The sequence below is a fragment of the Mus pahari genome, chromosome 3, assembly GCF_900095145.1.
Source record: "Mus pahari chromosome 3, PAHARI_EIJ_v1.1, whole genome shotgun sequence".
NCBI classification, from domain to species: domain Eukaryota; kingdom Metazoa; phylum Chordata; class Mammalia; order Rodentia; family Muridae; genus Mus; species Mus pahari.
Window position 1 is genome coordinate 62746655 of NC_034592.1, and position 14853 is coordinate 62761507.

General features: G+C 43.1%; 1 protein-coding gene across 2 annotated transcripts in view; it reads right to left on the reverse strand.

The window, feature by feature from the left end:
- The window catches only part of Ttn (titin), a 273795-nt gene that overhangs the window by 17199 nt on the left and 241743 nt on the right, over positions 1 to 14853 (reverse strand). For both annotated transcript variants that reach the window (XM_029536006.1, XM_029536008.1), the window contains 20 exons: positions 14175 to 14471; positions 13470 to 14057; positions 13075 to 13377; positions 12673 to 12969; positions 11243 to 11530; positions 10834 to 11133; positions 10281 to 10583; positions 9882 to 10187; positions 8010 to 9776; positions 7203 to 7496; positions 6225 to 6512; positions 5817 to 6116; positions 3658 to 5724; positions 3253 to 3555; positions 2858 to 3163; positions 2460 to 2750; positions 2074 to 2370; positions 1641 to 1946; positions 483 to 788; positions 116 to 397 (listed from right to left, as the gene is read on the reverse strand). In XM_029536006.1, coding sequence (XP_029391866.1) covers positions 116 to 397; positions 483 to 788; positions 1641 to 1946; positions 2074 to 2370; positions 2460 to 2750; positions 2858 to 3163; positions 3253 to 3555; positions 3658 to 5724; positions 5817 to 6116; positions 6225 to 6512; positions 7203 to 7496; positions 8010 to 9776; positions 9882 to 10187; positions 10281 to 10583; positions 10834 to 11133; positions 11243 to 11530; positions 12673 to 12969; positions 13075 to 13377; positions 13470 to 14057; positions 14175 to 14471 — 9489 coding nt within the window. The remainder of the gene's footprint in view (positions 1 to 115; positions 398 to 482; positions 789 to 1640; positions 1947 to 2073; positions 2371 to 2459; positions 2751 to 2857; positions 3164 to 3252; positions 3556 to 3657; positions 5725 to 5816; positions 6117 to 6224; positions 6513 to 7202; positions 7497 to 8009; positions 9777 to 9881; positions 10188 to 10280; positions 10584 to 10833; positions 11134 to 11242; positions 11531 to 12672; positions 12970 to 13074; positions 13378 to 13469; positions 14058 to 14174; positions 14472 to 14853) is intronic.

Sequence of the window (14853 nt, forward strand, 5' to 3'; positions counted from 1 at the left end):
ATATATATATATATATATATATATATATATATATATATATATATATATATATATATATATATATATATGCATGCCAAGGTGTAGCAAGTTAGCTCAACCTAAGCAAGTTACTTACCATAGACTTTAACTAGGACCGTTGCTGATTTCTTGCCGGACTGGTTTTCAGCTTCAATTGTGTATTTTCCAGCATCGTACCGATTAACTTTGTCCACAATGAGTAAAGAGTAGCTCTCTGTGTTGTCAATAATTGCCCGATTTGCAAGGTCAATGCCTTTCTTGCTCCATGTGATGACAGGAGGCGGTCTTCCGGAGACAGACACCATCAGGCGCAAGGAGGCTCCAGCCCTGACAATCACGGTCTTCTTCAGATCATCTGCAAGCTCAAGATCTGGTATTTCTGGAAAGTCAATATGAAAATGCAGTTAATTTGTGAGCAGACCAGGTGAGAAAACATCGCAAGTAAGTGTTTCCGCGTTAAATACCTAGTCTTTCCACGGGCTCAATTTCAGCAGTCGTCTCGCTGTAGTCACTCATACCCTTGGCGTTCACAGCAGCAACCCTGAAGGAGTACTTCTGGCCTGTCTTAAGGTCTGGGACAGTGAATTCGTTGTTTCTTATCGTGGCGTTCGTATGTACTCGGCACCATTGATCTGTGTCCTTCTCTTGCATTTCAAGGACGTATCCTATGATGTCAGCACCACCATCGTACGTGGGCTTGGTCCACGCCAAACTAATGCTTCGCTTGGTGGTATCCACAACTCTTGGAGCAGAAGGTGACCCAGGGGTGTCTGAAATTTAAAAGAGAGACAGGCATTGCACAAAAGAGGAAGCTTTGGGAATTAGTTTTGTTTTCCAGACTCACAGAGGCATTTAGGACTTAAGACCCTCTTTGTAACAGTGTTTTAAGTTTTGGTACTCTAGGACAGCACTCATGGTATATTACTACTATCCATAATTATTTCAAGATTTAGATTGCTCTGGAGATGCAGTTATTTCTGTCTTTCACTTTGGCTAGCAATGGCATATTCTCTCTGAACTAAGTTCCTGTCTTAGCTTGTTCTCAGGGACTTTTCGTTAGTTGTCCCTCTTTCATTGGGACAGTATGACATATCACCCTGTATCTCTATTGAACGCAGGATCTAGTCCTGTCTTTTTACTCTGCAGTCCCAGTGACTTACTCTTTTTAGCTCTTGAGCTCAAACTCTTTAAAAGCCTGTATGTTGTTTTCGAAGGCCATGTGATAATTACTTTGTTAGTACCTTCTGATTATAAAATTGTATGCTTTATGCTCCTCTAAGCCTCTGTTCAAAAGGAATTTTTGTTCTTTTTCCTTTTTAATACTTATCAGTAGAATTTATTTTTTGACTCTGCTAGAAGACTTAAAATATATCTCTCATGTTGGTATTAGAACAATTTATTGCTTTTCATAGATCAGACAAATATTGCAATAGTTTTCAGCAATGTTAGCTGCTACTAGTAATGTAAGGGTTAAAATCCTATATATATATTTAGGATCACAGTAAGTATACATTATACTAGGTATATGTGTTTTGTAAATTCTAAAGTTCTTGGAGTTATCCCGTTGGAAAATACTTCTCATACGACTTTGGTTGAGCCCGGGTTACTGTCTGAGCACTCACATGATGGCTCTCTGCATGAGATGAAGTTTGAAGCTTCACTGGGTTCACTGTTGCCAGCAGCATTCACAGCAGTCACTCGGAACTGATAGTCACAGCCTTCCATGAGGCTGGTCACCTTCAGCCTGGTGTCATACACCACATAATCTTTGTTGACCCGAGTCCAGCGCAAGCTCTTCTTCTCCCGTTTGTCAACAAGGTAGTTGCTGATCTCATTGCCACCATCAGATTCAGGTTTCGTCCACTGAATAATGATGTGCTCTTTGCCAGCCCCGACTTCTTCTGGTATGCCAGGTTGTGATGGAATCGCTGTTTGTGGTTAATGCAAACAAGAACGATCAGGATTGCAGAAAACTGCTGTGAACATGACTACCTTTTTTCTTGATCCATTAACATTCTAATCTCTAAAGTGTTTTAAAGAGCTAATAATACTCACTGAAAGAGTTTCTGGCCACAATTGGCTCTGACTCGACTGGCACGCCGAGGCCATATTTGTTTACCGCCCTCACGCGGAATGTGTATTCATTGTTCTTGATGAGTCTAGTAACCACGTAGGAGGCGGTCAGGCATTCCCCTTCCACGATCACCCAGTTGAGCCTGCTGGTCTCCCGTCGCTCTACAATATAGTGAGTTATCTCTGCTCCTCCATCTTCCTGTGGAAGGCTCCAGGCTAAGGTGCACTTCTCCTCAGTCACTCTGCTGACAGTGAGTTTTCCACACGGGCCAGGAGAATCTGAAACAGGCAGGATGACAAGTCATGATGAACAGCATAATACTTGAAAGTGCTACAGTTATCCAAAGGAGGGTCTTTGGTCTGCTTACCAAGAACTTTGACCATGACAGATACAGACTTGGTCCCACTAGCGTTCTTCACGGTCAGTGTGTATTTCCCACTGTCGCTCCGGTCACAGTATTTGATCACAGCAGTGGCTCGCTTGCCAGTGTACTGTAGAGAGATTTTTTCACAGAGATCCAGTTCCTTGTCTCCTTTGGTCCAGATGATTTTGGGTTCAGGTTTGCCACCAACGGCAGCATCAAGAACAAGATCTGAACCTGCTCTGATGGTCACCAGATCGCCTTGTAACCTGGCATCCAATTCGGCTTTTGGTGGAGCTATTAATAGGCAAAATGGATATGAATGAGTATCCGACAGTTCAAATATCCACTTAAGTTAAAAAGAAAACACTGGAGCTGAAAGGAACACGTTGGCTAGTTCTTACCATATTCATCTCGGCAAGTTACAGGGCCTGTAGATTCAGAGCCTTTGCTAATTACGCCTGCTGCATTCTTGGCCAACACACGGAATTCATAAGTATCCCCTTCGCTGAGAGCGGTCACAGTGAAGAAATTATCAGAGACGATGGTATAGTTGCACTTCAGCCAGCGACCATCTCCAACTTCACTGACTGGCTTCCTTTCTATGATGTAGCCCACAACTTTGCTGCCTCCATCATACACTGGGGCAGACCAAATTAGTGACACCGTTGATCTTGTGACATCTGTCACTTCTGGTCTACCAGGTGGATCTAGAAGGGATACAAAATAAGGTTAAAAATACAACTGAGTTCTAATACCAGGAATAGTAATGGACGTAGCTTTAGCAATTTCTACATACCAACTGGGTTTTGAGCCATGATAGGTCTTGAAGCTTCACTGGCCTTGCTGACGCCCGCAGCGTTGAGTGCATATGTTCGGAACTGATACTCCAGTCCTTCCACCAAGCCGGTCACTTTGTAGTTACACTCTAAGCATGGCACTTTGTTTTCTTTCACCCAAAGAATGGTGTTACGTTCTTTCTTCTCAACCCAGTAGCCAACGATTTTACTACCACCATCATGGTAGGGTTCTTCCCAACGAATTGACATAGCATTGGCAGACACATAATAGACCTCAGGTCTGGTAGGAGCACTTGGTGGAACTAAATATAGACAGGGAAATATAAAGATATGGTTTTATAAAATTCAGTAGAAATTTAAAAATTTAAAAACAGACTTTGAAGATTGGTACTGATTTTCCTTACCAAACGGATGTTCAGCAACTATTGGCACTGACTCCATAGGCTTGCTGACCCCGAATCTGTTCTCTGAGCTGACACGGAAACAGTATTCTTTGTATTTTGTGAGGTGCGTGACTTTAATCTGCGTGCGCTTCACACTAGAATTGACAAGCTGCCAGGCGGTGGTACCGGACTCGCGCTTTTCAACTATATAATTTGTAATTTCGGTGCCTCCATCGTCTTTTGGTTCAGTCCATGATAGGACACATGATTCAGCTGAGACAGATGAGACCTCAATGGGACCAGTTACTGGCCCTGGTCTTCCAATGACCACAACTGTGATAGTAAATGTCTTAACACCGGCTGTGTTTTCCAGGGTCAGGAAGTATCTGCCAGAGTCACCTCTCATACTGTCCTTTACAGTCAGGGTGGTCCTGTCTTTTGTTGTTGTGATGCTCATTCGATCTGTCTCCTTGAGTCTCATTTCTTCTAGTTTCCATGTTACTTTGGGGGCAGGACGACCACTGATTGGCACGTCAATGGTAAACGTGCTTCCAGCTTTGCAAGTTATGAGCTGATTGGTGATTCCAGTGAGATCGGCAGTGGGCTCAATTTGAGGCTCCTTGATGATGACAGATGAGAAGGCTTCCCTGGGTTCACTGTAGCCAGCATCGTTCTTGGCTTTCACCCGGAATTCGTATTCAGTATTCTCAACGAGCCGCTCCACTGTGAAAGTCAGCTGTTTGGTGTGACCAGCTTCAACCCAGAAGTCAGATCCCTTTTGTCTCATTTCAAGCAGGTAGCTAGTGACCCGACTACCTCCATCATGATCGGGTTTAAGCCAGGCTAGGACTGCAGAGGATTTGCTAGTGTCAACGACATCCAGTCTCCTAGGTGGAGCGGGCTGTTCTGTGGCTACGATTGGTTCTGGCATTTCATAGGGTTCCCCGACACCATACTCATTTTCAGCAGAAACACGGAAATAGTACGGAACACCTTCTGTCAGATCACTCACCTTGAGGATCTGGCGAGTGCATTTTTCACTGACAACCTGCCAGCTACGGCGACTCGCTTCCCGCTTCTCTATCACATAGTGATGGATCCGGGCACCACCGTCAAGGAGAGGGGCATCCCACATCAGTGTAGCAGATCCCCGGGTCACATCTTTGAAGGTAATGGGACCAGGTGGTCCTGGAGAGTCCAGCACCTTCACAGTGAATGTTATTGACTTCTTACCGCTGTTGTTTTCTACGGTGAGTGTGTATTTCCCTGCATCGTTTCTGTTGCAGTTTTCCACGGTGAGGGTGCTGAAGGAGTCTGTTGTGTGGATATCGGCCCGGATGCTAAGGTTAGAGTCAGGCTTGCTCCATACCGCTGTAGGAGTGGGTCTACCTTGGTAGGCAATGAAGAGACGGATGCTAGCTCCTGCTCTAACAATGTGAGTCTGCTTGAAGTTTGCATCAATGTCTAATTCGGGAGCTGATAACCGATCAACTGCTTTTATTGTGCCTGTCACCTCACAGCTGTCTCCTTTCCCGGCACCGTTGATGGCACTGACCCGGAATTTGTATTCTTCACCAGCCTGTAGATCAGTGACCGTGTACCTTGTTTTCACACATGGCTCTGTGTTTACTTTGTGCCAGTCCCCTAAGTCAGCTTTGCACATTTCTATTATGTACCCAATTATTTCCATTCCCCCGTCAAAGACTGGCCTGGCCCATTCCAAGCTCACGGTTGTCTTCGATGTGTCTGTCACTTTGACTACTGAGGGGGCACTTGGTGGGTTAACAGGCTCTCTACATTTAATGAGTCTTGAGATCCCGCTTGCTGGTCCTATGCCCGCAGCGTTCTCGGCCATGACGTGGAACTCATACTCGTTGCCTTCCACCAGACCCGTGACTTTGAACCTTGTCTCAGAGATTGGGCGTTTGCTGATCACTTTTACCCATCTTGTGCTTTTCTTTTCTCTCCTTTCAAGGATGTAGTGCTGAATCTCATTGCCACCATCTGATTCTGGCCTCGTCCAAGTCAGGGTAATGCTGTTGCCTGTTACATTGCTAGGTTCTGGAACTCCAGGAGCATCTGGAATGGCTGTCAAAGGGAGGGGGAATCAGTTAGATTAATTTGCTTAGAAAGTTAGGCTGACGATGCCAGGATACCACTTAGTAGAACTGGAAACTTACTGTATTGTATTTGAGCAACCACGGGGTCGGACTCAAGTGGCCTGCCAACACCGAACTTGTTAACTGCAGAAACCCGGAACTGATACTCATTGCCAGTGATTAGTTTAATGGCAGTGTAACTTAGGGCTTCACAATTATCCTCAATCAATGCCCAAGCAAGTCTGCTGGTTTCACGCTTTTCAATGATGTAGTGCGTGACAGGAGCGCAGCCGTCATTGAGAGGTGCCTCCCACCACAGGGTCATCTTTTCACCAGTAATATTAGTAAATCTTATTGGCCCGACTACTTTTCCTGGTGTATCTGTAAGAAAAAATTTTAAGAGTTACTTTCTTTCTTGTCCATTAAAATATTCTCAGCCACATCCCTAATCCAAGTCTAATAAGTCATACTGAATTTATTGTAAAATACCTTGTACTTTCACTGTAACTTCTGCTTTTGTGGAACCAGATACATTTTTGGCTTCCACGGTATAAACGCCACGGTGATCTCGAGTTGCATCTCTGACAAAGAGGCTGGTAGAGCCAAGAACATCAGTTATTTCCATGTTCATTCTCCTCTCAATTTCAACTCCATCTTTGAACCAAGTTACTCGTGGGACCGGTCGTCCTTGGACCAAAGCTTTGATTCTGAGACTGTCTCCAGACTTAATAACAAGACCATCGAAGTATTCAGGGCCAAACTCTACTGTTGGTGGAACTGTAAAAGAACAGAAACATTTATTAATTTGGCTTAATAAAGATATACATAAACATAGTTTTTATCAGTACCATATTATAAAGTCTGGGAAGATGACCACTTCCATGCTACCAAAGGCCATTTGAAAGTAGAACTGATGATTGAGAGTTCAGACAATGGGATTAAACATTTATCCATTACTCAGTTAATCCCTTTGTTACTCCTGACCTGTGATTACTTTGCATCGTCCTTTGTGGAAAGAGAACTGCAACATTTGCAAGTCTTTACTTCCTAATAGTGTTGCATAGCCAAACAAGTTCCTGGGAGAAGCCCTTAGCTTCATCCAAGCAGGAAATGATTATATTGCTTCATATATATTATATTTGATATATATGTATATCTATCATATATATATATTAGTTGTATATCTAATACATATACACAACTATTCCTAGTATATTAGTGGAAACGGCTAAAACTGCAAACCTAAAAACCATCCCCACTTGCTTGATCTTTACATGGAAATGGGGTAAAATAATAGACACAATGAAAAGAATTGATATACAAAGGGTTTAATTTATCTACATGGTGGCCATAGCTCATCTACAGAAAAAGACCCCTGTGCTCTTTTGTAGACCAGAGCCATTTAAAAAGCATTTTTAAAACAATGGATACTCTTTATCCCAATGGAAATTGGTTGGAAATGCTTACCATTTTCATCTCTTGTCATAATGAGGCCAGAAGACTGCGAGGGGGGGCTTATAGTGCCAACAGCATTTCTTGCAATTATTCTGAACTCATATCGATCTCCAGGACTGAGTCCTGTAACTGTGTACTGACACTCACTGACGTCAGTGAAGTTGCATCTCACCCAGCGATCACTTCCTTGCCGCTTCTCAATGCTGTAGGCCACGATCTTACTGCCCCCATCACGTAATGGTGGGTTCCATTTAAGTGTGATGGTTTCCCGGGTGACATCAATGTAGTCAGGAGTGCCGGGTGGGTCTAAGGAATTACAGGAAAGTTAAAATCAGTGCTATTATTTGTAACCATCTTTTAATTATCAATGAAGTAAAACAACATGGATGACCCTCCCAGGCTCATTTGTATTACTAATTTCAAATTTCTGCTTCATAGTCCTTTGGAGAATTGAAGAATTCTAAATTACGTTATTGGAGTGAGTTAAAATAGTTCCTCTAGCTGGATGTGGGTGGCACACACCTTTAATCCCAGCACTCGGGAGGCAGAGGCAGGAAGATCTCTGAGTTCAATGCCAACCTGCTCTTCAGAGTAAGTTCCAGGACAGCCAGGGCTATACAGACAATACCAAGACCAAAATCAAAACCAATCCCCCCCTCCAAAAAAAATTCCTCTGGGATTACATGACTGGTTCTATAATGACAAGAAGATAAAGTCAAGATAGAGCCAAGAGGGTGACTTCTAAAAGAGAAGCAGTGTTTGGTGTATTTATTGCTAATCTGTCTGGTTGCCTAATATATTTGAGTAACAGTCACTTACCTACTGGGGAAACAGCTAATGTAAACTTGCTTGGGTCACTAGGTGAGCTTAGGCCAGCAGAATTCTCAGCATATACACGGAATTGATAGTCTAGCCCTTCTATTAAGCCGGTAGCTCTGTATTCTCTCCCAGATATTGGTGATGTGTTAACCCTTTGCCAAAGAATGCTGTTTCTTTCTTTCTTTTCAACATGGAATCCAGTAACTTCTGAACCACCATCATAAACTGGTGCATCCCAAGTTAGTGACATGCCATCTGAAGTCACATTGTAGATGACTGGCTTTCCAGGAGGACCAGGAATCCTGAATTGGTGTTTTGCCACGATGATATTTGAGACAAGTGGCTCACTGACTCCATATCTATTTTCTGCTCTAACTCTAAACTGGTATTCGGAATCTTTGACCAGATTGGAAACTTTGAAAGTTGTTCTGGCAACACTTGAACACACCATCTTCCAATTGGTTTGTGACACTTCCCGCTTCTCAATGCTGTAACAGGTGATTTCTCCACCTCCGTCATCTTCAGGTATGTCCCAGGACATGATGGCACTGTCAGCCTTGATTTCATCAAATCGAATGGGTCCCTTGGGCTTTGATGGTGGGCCGAGGGTGATGATTGTAATGGGGAACGAGTTTCTACACACTGCATTATCAAGAATAACAGTATATTTCCCTCCATGCTCCTTCTTCGCATTCTTAATACTCAAGGTGATCTTGTTCTCTGTCTTACTGAAACGAACATATTCACTTTCCTTCAGTGGCAAGCCATCTTTCAGCCAACTGATGGATGGCTTGGGTTTTCCTTTATAAGGCAATTCAAGGTGTACGTTGTGTCCAATTCTCACGGATATTTGTGCCCCAGGGATTTCTGACAAGTCAACTTCAGGTGTAATTACAAGCTCCTTCACTGTAAGTGGCCCAATAGTGACAGGGTCGCTCTGTCCTTTCTCATTTCTAGCAGACACTCGGAATTCCAAGACTGACTGCTCTTTAAGTTGTCCAATCTCAATTTCGCATGTCTTACTGATGCCGGCGTGGGACCATGCTTGTTCACCTTTGCCTTTCCGCTCCACAAGATAGTCTGTGATGATGCTCCCACCATCAAAGTCAGGCTTGGTCCAGCTCAGGACAACAGATGTCTTTGTGGAATCTTTCATTGAGAGATCTCGGATAGGTGCTGGCACCTCAGCAGCCTTCACGGGCTCCGTAGTCTCACAAGGCTCGCCAATTCCAATTTCATTTTCTGCAAGAACCCTGAAGAAGAATGGAGTCTTCTCTGACAAATCTGTCACTTTAAAGGATGTGCCAGAACACTTGTGTGACACAACAGACCATGTTCTCTTCGTGGCATCTCTCTTTTCGATGACATAGTTAATGATGGGAGACCCTCCATCGATGAGAGGAGGATCCCATAGCAATGTGACTGTGCCTAGGGAAACGTGCTTCACCTGTAACTTCTGGCAGGCAGCTGGTGTGTCAAGCACCTTAACACTCACGGTGGAAGACTTTGGTTGGCCTACTCCGTTTTCTATTGTCAGGATGTATTTTCCTGTATCATTGCGAGTGACTTGAGGAATAACAAGCAAAGAAGACGAATCAGTGTTTTGGATGCTGTATCTGGTATCGCTGCCAAGATTCTTCTCATCTTTCCTCCAGGTGACAGTAGGTGGCGGTCTGCCTTTAAAGGGAATCAGTAGTTGGACATCTTCACCAGCTTTAGCTATAACAGATGTTCTAAGAGCCATATCCAGGTCAATTTCTGGTTCCTCTGTAGACACAAAACGGACATTTACCGTGAGTTTTAAAAGAAAATGAGTCTTTGCCTAGAACTGTTAATAAGACACCAGAACATCATCACACTGGTTGTACATACCAAGGATATCTTTAGCCTGTACAGGTTCAGTCATTGTTATAGGTTCTCCTTGGCCGGCACAGTTTACTGCTGATACTTGGAAATAGTAATTGACTCCAGGTTTCAGGTTAGAGACCACATATTCTGTAGTTCTGACCTCTCCCCTGGTAGAGACAATGGTCCATTCTTCTTCATCTCCTTGTCTCATCTCAACAACATATCCAGTAATATCACTGCCCCCATCATAGACAGGCTTACTCCAACCAAGAGTGATGGATGATTTGGTTGAGTCTGCAATTCTTATCTTGGCAGGTGGTCCCGGAGGATCTGGAATAGCCATTTACAATCCAGCAATTACACAATAATCAGCAATTCAGTCACACAAAGGACAAGTGAAGATGCGTGTATACGAGTGCTTACCAATTGGATCCGCAGCCTTGTAGAAGTCGGATGGTTCTGAGAATGGACCCACTCCAGCAGCATTTACAGCACAGACGCGATATTGATAGTCACTATTTTCCGTGAGTCCAGTCACCTTTTGTCTGGTGTCGCGAATAGTCTCCTTTAACACTTTAAGCCATGCTAGACTCTTCTTGTCTCGTCTTTCAAGGAAATAGCCATTTATTTCACTGCCACCATCTACAGTTGGCCTGTTCCAGACAACAGTCATTGAATTCTTGGTAATCTTTGTCACCTCTGGGATGCTTGGAGGCCCGGGTGTAACTGTTTGAGAAGGAAAGAACAGATTCGACAGTTGAAAGATTCAACAGGTTCTACTTTCTCATCTTTTAATTCTGTCTAAAATATCAGTTTAGTGACGACAGTTCCTGTCTTGTGGAAAGGACAGTAACGAGTCAAGATGAAATGCAAAAGTAAACCATTTTAAGAAAACATCTATAAGCTACCAGAATAGCTTATGTCTCTGGACATGTTTTTTCCTATCTTTTAGCTTTATAATGAAGCTATAGCTCACCAAAGGCATTCTTGGCTACCACTGGCTCAGATTCTAGTGGATCGCCAATTCCATACTTATTCACAGCTCGGACCCGGAAGATGTATTCATTCCCTTTGATAATTTTGGTAGTTGTAATGATGCACTCTTCCAGATTTTCAGCTACCATAGACCACACGACTCGGCTTGTCTCACGTTTTTCCACGATGTAGTGAGTAATCTTTGCGCCACCATCGTCAGCTGGAGGCCTCCAGAGCAGAGTTATCTTTTCTGCAGTGACAGTCTTAAATTCAATTGGTCCACCTGGAGGTCCTGGTTTGTCTAACAATGGAAGAAGAAAACAATGTTAGGGCCTTTAAAAGGCCGAGTGACTTTCGATTACCACACTCTAGGTAGACAGAACAAGACATTGCCCATGTTGAGCACCTACCAAGGATCTGTACTCTGATGGTGGCTGAGGCAGAACCCATGGCATTCCTCAGTTTCAACTCATAGCTTCCACTGTTAAGGCGGTTGGCGTCTTTGATGAGTATAGATGCCAGGTCAGTGCTATTTTCCACACACACCAATGCATTGGTTTGCAATTCTTTATCATCTTTGTACCACTCAATTGTAGGTTCGGGTTTGCCAGAAATCCCAGCTCTGAGCTTCACAGAGGTGCCTGCTCTGTATTTGACAACTTCTGTATATTCTAGAGGCAAGTCAATCACAGGCCCACCTGCAAGAAAACAGACAAAGTCGTTGAAATCTTAGAAGGATGAAAAATGAAAAATGTTGCAGAACTTCAGAATAGGCAATTGACCATTTGCTAATTGCGGGCACATGTGTGCACGTGTGTTGCCCGTACTGTATGCAGGTCTAAGCCTAGTCACTTTAAACTTTTAGTTTTATAAGCCACTTTTATATCTCAGATGGGGAAGACAGACTGAACAGACTCTGAGCCTCAGGAACACTACACTAATTGCATGAGGAAGTCAATTCATTCTAAATGTGTTTTAACCTCTTGTAGGTTTTGTGTTTTAACCTCTTGTAGGTATTGTGTTTTAACCTCTTGTAGGTATTGTGTTTTAGTCATGAAAACAGGATCAGGGATGAGACCATTGTTGAAGAAATAGCACCACACATTTTCTTTTGCTCTAGCCTCTCTCTCCTTTGCTCTCCTTTGCTTCTGACCACTTCCCATTCATTTTCCTTTCCACTATCCAAAATGTGAGCAGTTCATGTCAGATTCTTGAAGCTTGAGTTCTCTACTCACAGGGCTATATATTCAGCAAGCAGATGTTCTGCCTGGTTTCTTATAACTGTTGAGATATAGAACTAAGTTTGGCTGGCTTTACAGAGCAACAAATACTGGGGACCTGCAAAGCCTGACTAGTAGAGGGTAGCCCTTGGGTTGCCAGCATAAGAATGGGAGTAGATGCTTTTCATCTGTCAGGAAGTGACTCACTTCCATTTTTGAAGATGGAAAACTATTAGAAGTGTCCCAGATACTTGACTCCCACAAAAATCTCATTTCCACGCCATTCTTAGCCAAATGCCACTTATTTTATAGAATGGCCAGTCACACTTCGAGCTGACAATGAAATAGAGAGGGCTCCAAAGATACCTGCTCATCACTGATGAGTTGTTTGACCTTGGGAGACTTTACATAAATACTCTAAGCCTTAGGCTTACTTTTTGTAAAGTGGATTAATCTGTGTTGTTGAAAGGGAGAGAATTCATGGGAGAAGGGCAATTATGGAAATTGCCCAATCAATAATAGGTTCCTAAATAGTCCAGTTAGTTTATAGTTTCTCCCACAACTTAATTAAAATACACAGTAAAAGCCATTAAAGAAAACACTGGGTGAAACCTGCTTACCATAAGAGTCAATGCATGTGATGGGACCTACAACCTCAGATGGATTGCTGACAGAACCAACAGCATTTCTAGCAAAGACCCGGAATTCATACTGGGAATTCTGAGTCAATCCAGAGACAGTGAATTGAGTCTCAATAACATTGGTGAAGCTGGCCTTGGTCCATCTCCCATCTGGAAGGTCGCGCCTCTCAACAATGTAGCCTGTAATCTTGCTTCCTCCATCAAAAGCTGGTGGTTGCCATGAAAGGTTGACCGAGTTCTTTGAAATATCAGTGACCCGCACATTTCTTGGGGGTTCTGCAATAATGAGAAAGCAGGTCAGTGGCACTCATTTTGCTTTGAGGAAACGAACTTTTACATTTTCCAGTTATCAGATCTGCTCTGTACGTGACAGTTACATACCGCAGGCATCAATGGCCAAGACTGGTTCAGAGGGATGGCTGGGTTTTCCAATACCGGCAGCATTCTCTGCATACACCCTGAATTCATAAATAAGTCCAGCGCTGATTGTGGTAACTTTGAAGTGAGTTGTACGGATGATCATTTTGTTGGCTTTCTGCCACAAAATACTATTTCTGTCTTTCATTTCTAGGTGGTAGCCTGTGACTGCACTGCCTCCATTGGACACTGGTTCGTGCCAACCCACAGTGATGCTTTCTCGAGTAACGTTAGATACCCAGGGTGTAGATGGTGGTCCAGGTGTAGCTAGGAAAGAAAGAAAACCCATAGGTTAAGACATGCACTTAGCATGTGTTTATAGTAACACTAATATGGGGTGTCCGAGGTCAGCAACTTACTGTATGGTAGTTTGACAACCACACACGCTGAATCGATGTGATCACTGATACCGAAGCGATTTTCTGCCTTGATGCGGAATTGGTATTCTTCTCCCGTGGTTAGTTTCATGACTTTAATCATGGTTCTTGCTACTGTTGCTGACACTTCAGACCACACTGCGGTACTTGTTTCTCTCTTCAGGACAATGTAATTGGTAACATGGCTTCCACCATCATACTTTGGCGGCTCCCATTTGAGAGTCACACTTTCCTCAGTTATATCACTAATGGCTACAGGGCCAGTAGGGGGACCAGGCCTGTCCAGCACAATGATGTTAATGAAAGTTTTGGTGGTTCCACTGGAGTTGGCAGCAGTGATCTCGTATTTTCCAGCGTCAGTGGTCACACTTTCTTTAAGATTGATGGTCAGGTTCTCAGCGGTAATCTCAGTATTGAATCTCATGGTGGCCTTCAGTGGTACCCCATCTCTTGATAAGGTCACTTTGGGTAGTGGTTTTCCAGAAATTGGAATGTCAACTTTAAGGTTGGAACCAGCTCTTACATACACAGTGTGACTTGGGAAATTCTTCATATCAATTTCGGGTGGTTCTGAAAAACAAAACAAAACAGAAGTATAGAAAATAAAGGTGAAAAAAAATGCCTGAAAGAATTAACTTACCTAAATGCAGAAAATGAAAATTTGCATATGCATAAAATTAGACATACCTAGCTGGTCCTTTATGAGGACAGGAAGCAGGAGCTCCCTGGGGTCACTCAGACCAGCTTGGTTTTCTGCAAAGACCCGGAAGAAGTACTCATGACTCTCTCGCAGACCAGAAACAACATGGTGGGTTGTCTTCACCACAGCGCACTTAACCCAGTTTTTCTGTCCTTTTTCAAGTGCTTCGACTACATAGTGTATGATTCTGCTACCACCGTCATGTTCTGGCTTCAACCAGCTCAGTGAGACACTGTCCTTGGTTACACTTGTTACGCCAAGCTTTTCTGGTGGGCTCGGTTTTTCTAAAAAATAAAAATGAAGCATTGAAAGAAAGAGAACATGTATTACAACATATCCCCTCACAGGCATCCTTCATACATTGTCAGAGAAAAAGCTGTAAATCAAAGTGATGCATGTATTTTGACCTGAGTCTACTTATGTGACAACTTTGGCTTTTTAGCCAGCTATGGCTCTACTAAGCTATGCCATCATATGTCACAATATTCAAATTTAAATTATGTTTCAAATAACAAGGTAAAATGATAAAATTTTCCCAGAATTCATTGTAGGTATACAATGGCGGAACAATAGAAGCAATCTTTTCCAAGATTTCATATAGGTTTTATACATACACTAAATCTATGTGTAGTTGGACTTAATTCTCCTTAAATCCAACAAACCTCA